The sequence below is a fragment of the Colius striatus genome, chromosome 6, assembly GCF_028858725.1.
Source record: "Colius striatus isolate bColStr4 chromosome 6, bColStr4.1.hap1, whole genome shotgun sequence".
NCBI classification, from domain to species: Eukaryota; Metazoa; Chordata; class Aves; order Coliiformes; family Coliidae; genus Colius; species Colius striatus.
Window position 1 is genome coordinate 25,774,154 of NC_084764.1, and position 16,134 is coordinate 25,790,287.

The window sequence follows — 16,134 nt, forward strand, 5'->3', positions numbered from 1 at the left end:
CCAGTGCTACACCTGAGTAGGTGACAGTGCTCACACCTAGCCACACCCACGAAATAAAACGTCCATAGTGTCCTCAAACCCACACCCTCACTAAAGAGCAGTTGTGATTTCCAGTCGATAGAAAGCATCAATGCCCCTCCAGCACCTCTCATCGATGTGGAAAAGGAGTACTCTGGTTTACCTATGTTGGGTATTTGTACTGCCTCATGTAATTTCTGATAGATGCATATATGCATACCAGCCTTCTTCCTGTTGCAGGGCTTTCAGTGGGAAAACATTGAAAAACAGTTGAAATAGAAAAGTCTGAGGGTTTTTTTAACAGCACAAGAAGACGGCTTTTCTGGGCAGCAAAGGCAGGTCGGGAGCCCCACTACTGAGGCCGATTGTGCTACCCCGCCGTGCACTGAACGGGAGGGTGCTGCGCGCGCCTCTCGCGCTTGGGGAGCTGTAGCGGCCCGGGAACCGCTGGTGCCCCCGCAGCTGTGCCCTCGCCCTTGCAGTCCCGCCGCGCCAAGCGGCCGCCGCCGGAGACTACGGTTCCCAGCATGCCGCGCGGGGCAGGGCCGTACCATGTGCGAAGGGGCGGGGGGAGCAGGTGGCGGGAGCTGAAGCGCCGCCGTGCCCGCGAGGCGGTAAGTGCCGGCTCCGTGCGCCGGCAGAGGGGTCGGTGCGGTGCCGGTTGCTGCGGAGGGTCCGGCGGCGAAAGACGCCGACCTTTGGTGCCCCCTCACCGCGGCCTCGGGCGCCTCGACCCGTTCGTCTCCTCCGCGCCCCGGCTGGTGCCGGCGGGCAGGGGTCCGGGCCCAGGCGGCCGTTGCCCGCGGCGGGCGCAGGCCCCGGCGGAGCCGGGGTTGTTTTTGAAGGCGGGAGCGGCAGAGGTCGCGGGCGCTGCTCCGGGAGTCACGGCACGGCACCCATGAAGGAGAAGCAAAGGCAGCCGGAGCCGGCACCTTGCGCCCTTCACGGGCAGACGTCGGGCCTCGCTGCCGTAGCGGCCGGCGGTGGTTCGGGAGCCGGATCCGCCTCGTCGGGGCTTTGCGACGGCCTTGGGAGCGCGGTCCCCGGGCGGGTGGCGGTGGCGAGCCTCGGGGATGGCAGCCCCGGGACGCCAGCACAAATCGGTACCTCCCGCCTGTCCCGGCTTCCCCGAGGGCGATCAGGAGAGGCGTGGTGCCCGCCCGCAAGGAGCGGGACCTTTCGCGTGTGAAGTCGCGTGAAAGTCAAAGAAGCCGTCTCGCCTCGGCAGAGGAGGAGCTGCAGGCGATTCATCATTGCAGACCTTAATAACGAGAGGCGCTGACATCTAGACACGTAATTCACAGCTGACAGGGTCTTTAAGGTACCCCGAGGGGTGTCGCAGTGGCTCATTTACATGGAAAAGGCTCCTCGACACCTTATGAAAACTGTGAAACGCAATTGATTTCTGACATTTGCATTTCTGTAACATATTGGAGGGGGTTTAATTCTTCCCTTTTTATAGGTGCAACACATTAAGCATGAAAGCAGGAACTTTGTGTGCAAGAGCTCAGCTGCTCTGTCTGTTTATTTGCTGCCTACAGTTCCCATCTTCTTTTTTTGTGAGGTACAGCTGGCAGGTATGGCAATAGATGTGATGTCACAAACTGTTGATTATAGCTTCAGGTAGGAATACGATAAGAGAACAGATGGACTTGCATCTTGCTTTCAAGCAAATGTACTTTTAGTAATAAAGCGAAGGAAAAAATGAGGGAGAAGCATATTTTCTATGTTTAAAAAATGTCATTGTTGGCACCTTTCACTTTTCAATAAATGAAATTTTACAAAAACGTTCAAGGAGCAGAAATAGTTTAATTAAAACACCTTGCAGAAAATACCTTTTGAAGGTGACAGTGGATACAGGAGATTTCTATCCAAAAGGGATCAGTTCTTTGGGGAAAAGCCCCCAAATTTCTAGAATTTCAGGGAGGCAAGAGGAGGAGTGTAACTGTTTAGTTTGTTTTTTTTTTAATTTTAAATATGTGTTCATTTGGCCGAAGTCAAGAGGTCAGATTTGTTTTCTCTGGAGTTTGATAGTAGTTTCAGAGAAGTCCTGGTCAGCCAACTGCTCCTTTTGACAGGAGAAGGAGCAGGAGTGCTGCAGGCAGCTCTGACAGTCACTGACAGAATATGTTTCAGCCTTTCTGCCTCAAAGGCTTGTAAGGAAATGAAATAATAAAGTTTAGCTGACATTCATGTACAGACATCCCTTGTGTTGTATTAGCCTGTTTCGCTGATTGTGTTCTTGAGGGCTGTTTTTGAAAGGCTTGACCTGTGTCACCGTGTATGTTTTTTGGTTACAAGGCTTCCGAGAGAAAAGGCATGACTCAGACTGACCCTGTTAAAAGTTCACAGTGAGAAGTAGGAAAGTTTCCCAATGAAGTCTAAAAGTGGGAGGATTAGTAGACTAACTTAGTGGGGTAGAAGCCTCCATGTTGTCAAGAGTACTCTTGAGAGCTTGCAGAGTCGGTGAACCATAGCTCTTGATATGTGGTGTAAGAAGAACGGTCAGTCATATTTTCTATCCAATACCAGCCAAAGGGAAAGAAAAGAAAAATATACCTCATTCATATTTTTTTTTCACAGATCTGAATGCTCTAAAGTGACATAAAGAATTGTAATATGTATATTTCATGTAATTAATGACATGTTTAACTCTGTAAGCAATGAGTGCAGCACTCCAAAGTGCTTAGTGTGGGAAGTGCGTTGGTTCCCCACCCTTGTCTCTCAGACAAAAAGTGAGTGAGAAGTTTCTCACCCCAGGCCTGTGCTGGGCTTGTGACAGAGCCAGGATTAGGCTGTTGATTCCTGCAGATAACTGTTCTGCCAGTGCAGTCCCTGCCTGGCACTTGGACAGACTGGTCATGATGAGAAAACAAATCTCACGTTGTCACTCTGACGAGGTCCCCCATGGCCTGTGTTGTATGCGACTGTCTGCCACTGGCTGCTGGAGTCACATGCAACCTCCAGGCACGCATTGCCTCTTCCCCACCACTCAACAGCAGGGAGGCACTTTCACAACTAGTCTGACAGTTCCCAACAAGTTTTGGGCAGTTGCAAGAGCTCATTTTAAACTCTGCTTTTTTATATCTTCTACCATCCCTTTGCAGTCTGCCTGTGCTGTGATAGCTTAAAAACATGCAAAGAGGCAGCCTATTGCTCTGATGAGAATTGACCTTTTGGTGAGCTCTGCGCCCTCCCTTCTCTCTACCCACCTGTTGGGTTTCCTTGTAAAGCCTTTGGGACCGTGAACAAACGTTTTGTTGCGGGCTCGCAAGATCTAGTCATGAATTACTTTTGCCTTTGTGGCTTGTAGACACTGTTGAGTTAGAACTAACAGTGGAGCCAGAGCAGACCAGCTTACTTTTGTTCCTTGCTTGATTACTTGAGCTCTTGTCTGGGGACAGTGCTAGCAATGCATCATTAGCAAAAGAGCAATTAAAACTTGGATTGTCAGATCCCTTGGGCTGTAAGCGTCAGGTCACTGCATCCTTTTCGGATGTTACAGCTGCTGTTTTGTGTCTTGGCAGAGTTCATCAATCATGGCACGAAGGGCCTTGAAACTTGCCTCATTGGCAGCAGCCGCTTCTGGTGTCTATCTGTATGGAAACAAATTCCTGGATCCCAATGACTTTGGAGTTGTTCGTGTGGGCCGAGCCATTGCCACAGTAAGTTTCACCCTAGCAATGTGCAGGAAGATTTCTAGGTGGGCAAGGGAACTGGAATTCACAAGAACTTGGGATTTCCTGCATTTCCTCTCTGCATTTCCAGTTAGCAGCTGGCTGCAGGAGCCAGAACATCAATAGGGAGCTCTTCAAGTTGTTCACACTGTGAGCAGAAAAGAGGTGAAAGCATATAAGGAATAGAGGTATTGTTTGCAGTTCTTGGAAAGAAAGAAATAGAGAAACTGGGCTGAAGAGAACTGACTCTGCTTCTGTGGGGACCTTCAAGGCAAGGGCTTACTTTGGGCCTTTATCAGCCACTCTTCAAGGTCAATCACCCAGGTATGGTGTCCTGCTGCCTTTAATACTGACCTAGTGCAAACCATTTTTTCTTCATAACCATTTTTTCGCATTGGAACATTTTTTGTTTTAAGAATTATGGGTTTTGTATTGATCTGCTACAGTAGCCATTGCCCTGGTAGCCTTTAGGGAGAGGAAGGCAGATGTTTTGAGGATCATTCTCAAAACAAGGGTAAAAGTGATGATGAGAGATGGTGTACTTCTGAGATTGGACTGGTTTCCATATTTGTAAAGGAAATGCTATATCAGCCTGTTGATGCTGCTATTTCACCCTTGTGTTAATCACTGCTCCTGAAAACCTGAGAAGGGAGACTGCCAGTCAAACAGGCTGCTGCCTTATCCTTGGGGATATTCGCTGATGAATCCATGAGCAGCCAGGAACAAGGAGAGCAGAGACTCTGGAGGGGGTATTAGTCTCCCCATACCTCACTTGCATTATACATCTGCCACTTCAGGCCACAATCTCCATCATTTACAGACCCCCAGTGGTAAGCAGCTGTCTGTCTGCATATTCTATGACTTTTAAGCACTTCATTAATGAGTTTTACAAGGAGTCAGCTCCTGAGGGCAGATGCAATATGAAACAAGCTCTGTGGGTTGCCTCAGGTGCCGTGCCGTTTATATGAGCAAGCTGCACCATGAACTGTTGTGAAAAATGAATGTTTGTTTTGAAAGGGTGAGGGCAGAAATACAAACTAATCTTTCCTTCTTACTTAATAAGTATGAGACTTCATGCTTGGTCCGTGACAATAAGGCAGTGCTTCCTGGTGGTAAGGAGCAGCTCTCTCCCTTTTACTGCACAGCAGAGTGAGGCACAGGGAAGGAACACAGCTGATTGTGGCTGGAGGTAAAAATGCTATTTAGGCTATTTGGACTCCACAGTCTGCCCTTGAGTTCTGCCTGCTTGACCAATATTTCTCAGTCTTTCTTGAAGCCAATGTTTTTGTGGCTATCTTCCGTATAAGACAGAAGTCAGTGGGAAGTGTGCAGTGATGATGCTGTGCAGCTCACTTGTGCTTGGAGGGACAGTGAGAGGTGACTTTTCTGATGAACAGGAAGTAGGGTAAAGGAGATTTTCTTTGCTTTAGATGCTGGTGAACCTGAAGATGTGCTTGACTTTCACATCCTCTGCCTTTAGGGAAATCCTAAGTCATGGGCTGTAAAGCACCTTACCCTGCTTCAGAGGATTCTGCACCCATATAACTGCAGGCAGTGACCCCTAAAACCAAGCTTCCAATGCTCAGTGTTCTGTAGGTGATGGCAGCATGTGTTTATATCATTGTGTCTGTATACCTTTCAAACAGTCATTTTCTATCTCTTTGAATTCTGTGTTCCCTTTGACATATAGGAATGTGTATGGTTAGGTTGCTTCCAAGAGATTCTTTATCTCTTGGAAGAGAATCCAGGAGATTGCTGCATTAATGACCTCTTCATTCCAACCTTGGGGTCTGCTCCTTGTTGGAAAGTCAGAGGTCAGTTCTGCCGTCTGAGCACTGGCAGCCCAAACTGCCGTCATTCCTTAGCTACAGACTGGGTGAAGACAAAAGAGCAATTAAACATTTTAATTTCTAAGAAGCTTACCTGCTTGGGCTTGCTCTTTTTGTAAATGAGAGCTGAAATTCTGTAGAGAGCAAGCAACTTTGGATATTAGTGGTATCTACTTGGACCTAAAGCATCTGTCCTTCAATTTAGCTTTGTCCAGGCTTCTTACCTGGACACCTGATTCAATCATTGAACCAAAGCCAGGCAAAACCAGCTTGTTATTAAGAGGCTGGAATTCTTAAGACCAGTCAATTCTTAAGAGCAGATACAAAAGCTTCAGACAAGTTATGGTGTGGCAAACAAAACAAAAGCCTGGAGAAAAAAACAAATGGAGGTCAAGAAACCTGACCTAGAACTACAGGACTCAAGACAGATTTCATTTGAGTTGCATTAGAAAGATTTGAGTTTGCTTGTATTTCAAGCATCCTGGTTCAGTAGTCCTTTGCAGACTTTGCTAAGAAACTTGATGAAGTGCACTAGCAGAAAAGTCTTCTTGAGCATCAGTTTAGGGAACTGGCTCTTGCTTTTGTGTGGGTAGATGACTATTCAGAGGGAACATTGTGCTGTGACTTGGTAAGATCTGAGGATAGTTTTAGGAGAGGTGGAAGAGTGTAAGGTGTTGGGAATTCGTTGATTACAAAGTGGAAGCCCATGTCTCAACATTTAACACTGGACTGGATACAAGATCAGTTAAAGAAGTATTCTGGCATTTGCAAGAAGAGCAACAGGTTAATCTTGTAGGTCTTTTTATGTCTCTGAGATTCAGTCTTATACTATAACTGAAATGACAGCACTAGTCTTGGACGAGAGTGAAGTCAGTGTTGTGGACAGCATCATGTTTCAGACAATTTCTGTGTTCTGGTAAAATTAGAAACCTGGCAGAGCAGTTGTGCATTTGCCATATTTCTTTGAGGATATCCCAGTTGTTTTGGGTATGTAGAAGGAACATTTTGTGCAGTAGCTGGAATACATCTCAGGCACTAGCAGGGATCTGGCAATGTCAGAGTTGCCTATCAGGATCATCATAATACTAATTTAGTGTTTAAGATTACGATATAATTAGCAACCGCTTAATTAATTCCCTCTTCCTCTGTAATACAGGCCAATCTGTTAGCTGCTTCTTTTCAAGTTGGAGGTGATAATTACCCTCGTGGACCAGAGATAAAATAAGAACCAACTCAAGCCTTCATGCAAGGCTGATTTGAACCTCCCTCCCCTTCAAAGTTGTTCTTTGGGGTTGAGAAAATGCTTTGAAACTTTTATTCTGAATGGATGTCTGTGTAGCTGTGCAACTCCTGAGTTCACCAGGGGTGAGAGAGCCTGAAAAGCCAGAAAAAACCCCCATTGTGCGCAGTTTCCAATTCAGAAAATGGGAAATGTGTGAAACCTAACCTGCATGAGGAAGGAGAGTGTCTGTTTGTAACTGATTCCCAGTTTGGTCCCCTCTTGGATACATCTCTGAGCTTTTGACTATTTCCCTATTGTCAGTTTCAGCAGCTTTGTCTGCAACCACTTTGATTCCCTTGCCTCTCTGGCTTTCACAATGTTTGCAGTGAAAGGTGGGGCTAGGATCTGCCCCTTCAGTAGGGATCTGAGTTATGCAACTGGTTCTTTGTGGCAAAGATCTTGAAGTTCAAATGACAGATTAGTGGATAGCCTCATCTAGAAGTACATTCCCTTCTCTCCTTCCAAGTAAACTTAATAAACGTGACCTATATGTTTCTGTTCCATTTGGTGGTGGACTGTGGAAAGTGAGGCATAGGATAAAATTGTGAAATACCCAGGTCTTGTTTTCAGATATCATTAAGGCACTTAGGAATCTAATTCCATTGTCTGTGGCTATATCTGACTAACAAGCCTTAGCTGGATCCTCATATTGATGTTTTGTAAATGTATAACCCTTTATGCAGTTGAGTATCCTCAAAAGTACTGCTGCTTGTGCTCATCAGTGAGCTTACCTTCAGTCCCTCTGCTGTCTGCTGAGCCATCTACCCAGATGGTGCTTAGTGTGCACTAGAGTGGTTAAAGAGGTTGGAAGTGTGGGATAGGGCACAAACAGGGTCTGCATGACCTCTGTTCCTAGCAGCAGATATTATTGTGGAAGCCCCAGATGGCTGGCTGAGAATGGAAGTCCACTGTGCAAGGTGCTGCACAGATATTGTGAAAATTCTTTGAGCTTCTCAAATAGAAGATAGTACATGAGTGCCAAATGTCACTAATTTTTAATGGCTACATGAGAGTGATTTCCTTGCACTGCTTTCTACAAATGTTCATTGAAATTGAAATAATTTAATTGCTTACAAGTTTGTTATCATAAACTCCACTGTAGAGGCTAAACTTTAGAGCCTAAGCTGCATACATTGACCTAAAGAAAAGTTCCTTTCTTTTGATAACTGCAGAGCTTGCTGAACATTTTGGGTTTCATTTGCAGACGGCAGTTATCACCTATGACTACCTCACTTCTCTGCGGAGCGTCCCATATGGATCAGAAGAGTATGACCTCCTCAAGTCACAGGTAGGTGATAGCACTGGACTGTGTTCCTTGGAAGCTGCAAGGCACAGTTGCGTTGCCAAAGCCATTGCTGTAAAGCAAACCATCAAGCTGTCAGCTTCATAATTCAGTATGCTTTCTATCAAATTATTAACAGCAAACTGTGCTGCATAGTAGATAAGATTCTTGCAGGACCTGCATTGCCGAATGGGGAAGGTCCTCTGTCAAGAGTATAGAATCATAGAATTGTTTCAGCTGGAAGAGACTTTTAAGATCAAGTCCAGCCTTTGTCCCAGCACTATCAACCACTAGACCATTTCCCTAAGTGCAACATCCACCTGTCTCTTAAACACCTCCAGGGAGAGTGACTCCAGCACCTCCCTGGGCAGCCCGTTCCAATGCCTGACAACATTTTCCATAAAGATATTCCTCCTCCTATCTTCCTAGCGTCTCCTGGTGCAACTTGGGGCCATTTCCTCTTGTTCTATTGCTTGTCACTAGGGCACAGACCAACCCACACCTGCCTTGCTACAACTTTCTTTCAGGTACTTGTAGAGAGTGATAAAGTCTCCCCTGAGCCTTCTTTTCTCCAGGCTGAACAGCTCCTGATCCCTCAGCCACCCCTCATATGAGATGTGCTCCAAATCCTTTACTAGCTTGGTAGCCCATCTCTGGATCCTCTCCAGCACCTCAATGTCCTTCTTGTAGAGAGGGGCCCAAAACTAGACACAGTATTGGAGGTGCAGCCTCACCAAAGTCAAGTACAGGGGAATGATCACCTCCCTGCTCCCGCTGACAACATTGTTCCTGATACAGGCCAGGAAGCCATTGGCCTTGGCATAGAGTAGCCACAAGCAACCAGTGCTTGCTCATGTCCATTGGAGATCCAGGTGGTTGGTGTGTGGGATGAGATGCATTTGGGCTCTGTGACTGATTCTCTGCTGCCCAGACCGGTTGTGTGGAGGTCAGCTGCTGAGAGGAGCCTGGCAGTGATTCCTTACCCTGCTTGTTGGTTGGTAATGGCCATAACATGAAAGCTGAGGAATTTAAGTAAAAGGAGTGTGTTGAAGGGGTAATAATAGAGATGAATCAGGATTGCAGATCTCTGAAGAAATAAGAATTGTGCAAAGAAATGTACATCTCATTGCAAAACACATTGTTTTGTTTTGATAAGAGTAATTAACATGAATAAAAATCCATTTCTAGTGATAAGGAAGATAAATGCCCCTATTTTGCTCCTCTCAGTCTTGTGCTGGACCTTTCATTCCAGCCTAGAGTCCTACAATACATTGAGCTATGAGTGACGCTGAGTTTCAGTTGAATGCATGTGGTGTATGTACCTAGAGTCTCTTTGCTATCCAGCTCAAAGCTTCTTGTGCCCAGTTAGGCCAGTCTACACATTATGTTTGAAGTATGGTCTTCAACCTCCTTCTTCTTCTTAGTGCATGCAGGATTTAGGCTACTGGTGTGATTGTAATGCATGGGGTGGTGCTCTCCAGGGATTCCCGAACTGGAGGGACTCTAAAGCTGGAAAGAGTGGTGCTCCAGGTAGAAATCAGTGGCATTGGACTCCAGCATGCTTTAGTATTCCTTTGGCAGAAAATCCACATCATCAATATGGTCTTGGAGTATTCAGGATAGTTTGCAGAGTGAATTCCTTGGGCTTGTTCTCATCCTCTCCTGTCTAAAGAAGCTAAGGTGTTCTGCTGTAGCTCCCCATCCCAGGTGAGTGGCTCTAATGTCCTGTCATAAACTGGAGATATATTGGAGTCTGGAGTTTAACTTTCCATCTGCCCATGTCTCTGCCATGTGCCTTTGAAACCTGGTTTGCAGAAGGGGTGCTTATAGCTTTCTTGAATGACACTCAAGTTACGGAGTTATCAGTGCTGTGGACAGACTGTCATTTGGCAGCAGTTTGCAGCAGCCCTTGCAAATTCCTGACCTTTTGCCATGTCTCTCCATGGCTTCATTAACCTCTGTCATGCAGGTTTTGATGGTTTGTCAATTCATACCCCGAAAGGGCCCCATTTGCTGGCACTGCACAGAGCTTGTGCTCTCCCTGCTTGGCAGCCAAGCCTGTCTGAGTCAGCCTCTGCGTGTGGCAGAGCCAGTGGCAAGCACAGTATGGCAGTGTGACACGAGGACTCTGGCATGGCCAGCACTAGCCTTTGGGTACATGAAGGGGAATGAGCTTGGAGACAGGAGGTATAGCATTAGTTAGTAAAACAAGGAGGCCTGTCCCGCTGTTGGCAAGTGTTACTGAGGGCCACCGCTGAGCCTGACAGTGAGTCTACTTGTGGATTCCTCAGCAACATCCCTGTAGAACTTGTGCTGGTAGAGGATCCGTGTGGTGTGGAAGAATTTTTTGGGCCGGGGTAATTGCATGCCAAACCCTTTATCTCAGTGCAACTCTAAGTGGATGGCAAACAAGCCTCTACCATCTTGCAGCTCTTTTAACACTTTGTTAGAGCTGTTTTTATTGGTTTGGAATGTTTTTATTGGCTCAGAATGACTTGTAAGAAGTTGCCTAGTTGGAATTGGTACTAATGATTAGTCACTGGATAGGACCAAGAGGATGCAAATGTCCCTCCCAATTATATGTTGTGGGTGAAGGATACTTAACTTCTGCTAGCCTCTGTCGTGGATAGATCCCTGGTTCTCAGCCAGTTGTGCTCTGTTTGCTTTCTGTCCTTTTAGTGATGCCAGCTTAACCTCCCCTTTGTATGCTGAGAATTTGGAGATTTTTTTTGAAGCATGTGTATGAATTGTTTACCAATTTCCAGCCTCACTTTTGATTCTGTGCCTAGAAGAGAGATTCTATGAGGCAGGGATTTGGTCACGCTGGGATTGCAGGTAGTACCAGCAGGTCTGGGTGCAGCTGCTATGACCCTGTCTCTGGTGAGGGGGTGCAGCTGCATGTGTGTCTGGGACAGGCTTGCAGCTGGGAGTGCAAAACCACTTTCTCTGCATCTCCTCATGGTGCTCAGCACACTGGTGGGTGCTACTGCAGTGCAAATAACGCTTAACTTGCTCTCCATGGATTCCCAGTTAGCCATTAAACCAGAGTCTCTAAATTACCTATGGCCTCAGAAGAGAGATGGAAAGCCTCAGTAGCAGCACCAGTCCCTGAGCCTGTTTGGGCCAAACACGGACATAGTCATTAGTAAACAATTAAATGCAAAGCAGATTAAGAAGGAAGTGGGTTCACCTGGGGCTTTTAGCCAGGTTCCTACTTAGCTCCAAAGAATTCTCTTCCATCTTGCTCTGTTTTTCTGTCTCTTGTGGACCACTTCTGATGACAGACCCTCAGTCCTCAGCACCTTTTTATGGCCAGCAGATTGGGGGTGTTTTACTTTCTATGAGGAAGGAAGCAGTAGCTGAGAATTCACTGTGTGTCCCTGGGGTTGGTTTGTTTCTCTCTGGTTCTCTTGTCATCCAGGAGATGTGAGAATCCACTTTCCTGATGGCACTCACAGCCCTTCACCAGCAGCCAAGAGAAAAAAAGTCTTATATTTTCCATTGCTGCCCCTGCCTATAGCAGGGATAAACCTGCTTAAGTGGTCAGGCTTCGTGTCTGTCCTGGTGGTTCCTTCATCTCACCACTGGTAACTTGATCTTCTTCCTGAGTTGAAGATTCTCTCTTGGGTTGTCTGCCCTCTTCCTGCATATGATGCCAATGTACTGATGTCAAGGCCTGTGGTAGCCATGGTTAGCTCCAAGACATGGGATGTCTGTAGGCCTAGTGTCAGGAGCATTAAGGGAGATGTAAGCTTTCTTCACTTTTATTTAATTTTATGAAATGATTCTGGGTCATCATTGCACTTATGAGCTTTGGCATTTCTTCCTGTTTCTGCCACTGCTTGAGAGCAGAGAGCAGCCTCCTTGGTACCGTTTCCTTACCTATTGCTTTCTCAACAAACCATTTTATTCTCTAGAGGGCTGCATTTCTCTGACATTTTTCTACCACACTGAGTGTTTTCCTCCTTAAGTGTTTGTCTCCTCAGTTTCAAGTCAACCTGCCCTGTGACATTTCCAGTGTGCCTTTCATTGTAGCACCTGGATGTCTTGGTTGACACTTATTGCTGGCATCAATTTCTGTTGATCCTGCTATCAGTTATGAGGTATCTCACAATGTGCAGTTTGTTTAAAGGCTGGCATCAGTGGGATTCAGTGTTGTTGTTAGTGTAGTAAGAGGATTGTAATGGATCACTCATCTTGCAGATTTTGGCTCAAGTAGCCACAGGTGAAAATCTTGAGCAGAGCATTTTTCTGTTGTTTCCCTCTGTAAGAGGAAAAGTTTACTGCTCTAAATGTGGATACAGATATATATATATATATATATTATATTTAATGGAAAGAAAATAGCAAGGAAAGAAAATATCTGTGGTCAAGGTGTCTTTAGAGACAGTAGGAATCCATTCTTGAGTTAACTTTGGCTACAGAATTGCTTTGTCAGGGAAAAGCCATTTGGGGAGGTTAATTAACTTTCCTCCTTTAGAAAGCAGAATGAGGATGTTCTCCTCACTCAAACTCTGTTCTGTATGAAACTCCTGGTTACTGGTCTGTCCGTATTTGGGGAAATATTTGAAAGGTGTAACCTGTGCCATCATTATTCAGAATACAACTTCTTGTTCCCTGGAGGCTATTCCTGGCATTTGTTGTGTTTGCTTCTCATGGTGTGGTGGGTGTTTTCAAAGTGAGCTGTGTCTCACAGTGAAGTTGCCCAACTGAAGGATCCTGGAAGGGAAATGGGTGGGTGTACGTGTGCCTGTGTTTTTCAAAAATAACCTCCAGTTTCTAGATAGTTGAGACCAATGAAATAGCCTGTGTCTTTGGACTTCCCTCATGATTCAGCAACACTATGTGCCTTAAATAATAGGAAGTGATGTCCTGAAATAGTTTCTTCATGATGGAGGTGGACTGTATATGCAGAGAGAAATCCACAGGAGCTCTCCATGGCATTCCTTCAAAAAGGCAACTATAAATGGGGCCTGTAGGCTGTTCAACACTACAGCCAGTGCATGCTGTGGTGCCTCACTTTCTGTGTGCTTCAGCCGGCTGTGAAGGGGTGAGATGAAGCAAATGAACTTCCCTACGAGCCATGGAATAGCCATTAGATGGCAGTGACTTTCTGTCACCAAGCTAAATAGGAACCCAGTAATAGAGAGGTGAGGAGCTTCATAGCCTATCCAGAGTCCCTAAGCTGATCATGTTTGGCTGCCCTATTATGTGCTCCCCGGGATATCTTTTAATCTAAAAGACATAGTTGATGCTAATGCAGTCTAAAAAAGCTACTAGCAGGGCCAGCTGGTGGCTTGATGACTCTACATTTGAACACTGCTGTCTAGCAAACTCCCTGCCAATGCATAAAGCATGAGAGCTTTGCACTGAAAACACATAACAAGCTGTAAAATAAATCTTATAATTATAAGACACTTCCTCTTTCTGCTTTCTAGAGTGGCATCAGTTGAACATTATGGCCACAGCATCTCTAGGTTTTAATTTTGTAGCATTAAGAAGATCCATTCTTGAGGGGATGAAACAAGATGTTCTTCATCTCTCTGCAGTGATTTGTTCAGAGAAATCGGCCATCTTACTGTGACTTTTTTTGGAGGAGGAAGGAGGAGAGAAGTGAAGGGTAAGAGGCAGTACCTCCTTTATTGCACTCTTGTTCCTGGCTGTGCACCCTTGTCCCTGAAGTACTTCACTCCAGGAGCATGAGTGTGAGGTGTCAAGCACACCACTTACCTACATGGTCTCTTGGACTTCCCCAGGAGGAGTGGGACTGTGTGCCTTGGGAGCATTTAGCCTTCTGTCCTCCAGGTGGGGCTCTGCCTTTTCATTTGAATCCCTGAAGACCTCATTACTTTAGTTCCTTTGAGCAGCTGAAGAGGTATATAATAACCAGAGGAATATCTGAGGAACATCTCAACCGGTGCAGTGAGGAAACCATTAGGAAGTCCTTGAAGGATGTAGGCTGCAAGGAACCTGAACCATGAGCACTATAAAATGAACAAATGGAAAGCAAGGAAATAATCTTACTTTATTTAGTGTTTGGACTATGTCTTGAGTCCCAATGAATACTCATTAGTGCAAAGTCAAGAGAAATGGCAAAAGATGGTATCTGCTCAGTAGAGCTCGTGGTTGAGGTTTATTTGCCTAGATTTTCACTCAAAGTGTGAGCAGCACAAATAGATATGAACACAGAATTTCTCAGAGGGTTGAAGGTCAGTGTAAAGAGAGAGGGAAACAAAGAGTGGAAATTGCTTAGGGATGGCACTCTAAGTAATTTAAGGCTAGTCCCAGTGACTTTGGATTGGGCCCTACCTAGGGATTCTTTCTTACTGAAAGACTGTGTAGCCTCAAACTACTGGCTGGTTTATTTGGCTTGGTTGTTGGAGGCCATCTGTGAAATCAGTAGAGCTGACAGGCAGCCACTGCTTTATTTATTTTAAGAATAGTAAGACAGTTGACTTGAGAATTGAAATAGTCTTATCTGAGATTAGGTAAAATAGATATCTAAAAGATGTGTTTGGAGATGGATACACATCAGTACTTGCTTCTCAAATGTTTTGTTTGTCTTTTGAATTCTTAACAAGACCTATAGTTTGGATTCTGTTGCCTTTTCTAAGGTTACTGCAGTCAGTTTGATGGACTCCAAATTAGGAGTATAAAGATATAAGAGTGAAAAGATTAGCATGGTGTATAGAGGATATTTCATGTCTCAGGCCAGGTTGGAATTTCAGAGCAGGCTTGAATACTGTAGATTTGCTCTGCTAAACCACCAGCCTTATCACATTCACCCCAAAGTGTATCTGATAAAAGAATGTGCTGGAGGGTCGCATGCAGTTATCTTACCTGTTGAGCTAGTGTCTTCATTTAGTCTGTTAAGTTAGCGTTGAGGGAATTGCTGTGGCGGATGATGTCTTGGCAGACACTTCTTTGGACTTCCTGGCAATGCTGAAAGCATCCAGAGGGTTCCAGGAAAGGCCTTTACCTAAGTAGGGGCCATCATGTTTGTATACTTGAGGGAAAGGTGTCTGTGAAAGGAACTCTGCTGTGTTCTTCCATCTGGTGCCCCAGGACCAGGCAGGACTCTGCCAGGCTGAGAAAGCTCTGGGGACTAGGAAATAAGGAAGCTATATTTCTCTGGAGTTGGAACAGTTTCTGGTTTAGTGTAGGAACAGAAATGTACAGTTAAAATGTAAATGTAAAATGCCAACTTGTGAAGTTAAATGCGAGGTTTGGAAGCTACCCTTTATTTTATTTACCAGGGTCTTCAGGTGCTGTGCCTAGAAATCTGCTGATGTAAGCATGTGCCTGCATTTGTGTACATCTGGCCAGACACATCTGTCAGCTTGTAGATGTAGGTCTGTGTGTTCAGGTGTGAGTGCTTTTGTTGAAGTAGCCACTTCAAAGACAGAGTCAAAGGTTCAAAGATGGCCTTGGAAGAGTCAATCCAAGTGGTCATCATGTTTACTGCTAGCCAAGTTAAGCCTGCTTTTGGTTCCATAGAACTAGTTTGGGGGTTTTTTTGGTTTTTTTTTTTCCTCTTTTCTTCTTTTTCCTTGTCTCCTTTTTGACTTCAGAGGCCTGACTCTGTGTCTGCAAATTCTGCTGATGGTGCACCATTTAGAGCAGCTTGCTGCTCCTTCCTCTGCAGCAGCATCATCTTGGCAGGTCTGACACCAGTAACAACTTGTTTTTGTCAGTGTACTGAGCTGATGTGACTTGGAAGGAGCCCACAGGGAGCAGATAAACATAGTGACAAAGGTCATCTTTATACAGCCTCTACTCTGTTCTTAGCTCCACTTGAAAATTGCATCTATATGTGAGCCTGCACATGTACACACATGCACAGTGCTTTTTGAAGTGACTCCAGCAAAATCTGGACTCGTTTGCTGTCTTGCTAGTTTTGCTGAATTTGGAGGTAAATGCCCTGAAAATGTCACTAGCAGAATAGCTTTTAAAAAAACCCAAAACCCCAGCTCCTAAAATGTTTTTCTGGCCCTGCCATGTGGGTTTGAGAATGTGCTCTTGGAGTTGCCTGAGATCTCTGTAACT

The 16,134-nt window shown here is 45.5% G+C and overlaps 1 protein-coding gene across 4 annotated transcripts in view; it reads left to right on the top strand.

Moving 5' to 3' along the window:
- Positions 1 to 591: 591 nt before the first annotated feature.
- The window catches only part of ADCK1 (aarF domain containing kinase 1), an 83,702-nt gene continuing 68,159 nt past the window's right edge, over positions 592 to 16,134 (top strand). For 2 of the 4 annotated variants that reach the window (XM_061997865.1, XM_061997867.1), the window contains exons 1-3: positions 592 to 632; positions 3,546 to 3,683; positions 8,011 to 8,094. In XM_061997865.1, coding sequence (XP_061853849.1) covers positions 3,558 to 3,683; positions 8,011 to 8,094 — 210 coding nt within the window. In that variant the 5' untranslated portion in view covers positions 592 to 632; positions 3,546 to 3,557. Of the gene's footprint in view, positions 633 to 3,545; positions 3,684 to 8,010; positions 8,095 to 16,134 lie in introns of those variants that run through there. The other 2 variants (XM_061997864.1, XM_061997866.1) reach the window with 1 other exon arrangement.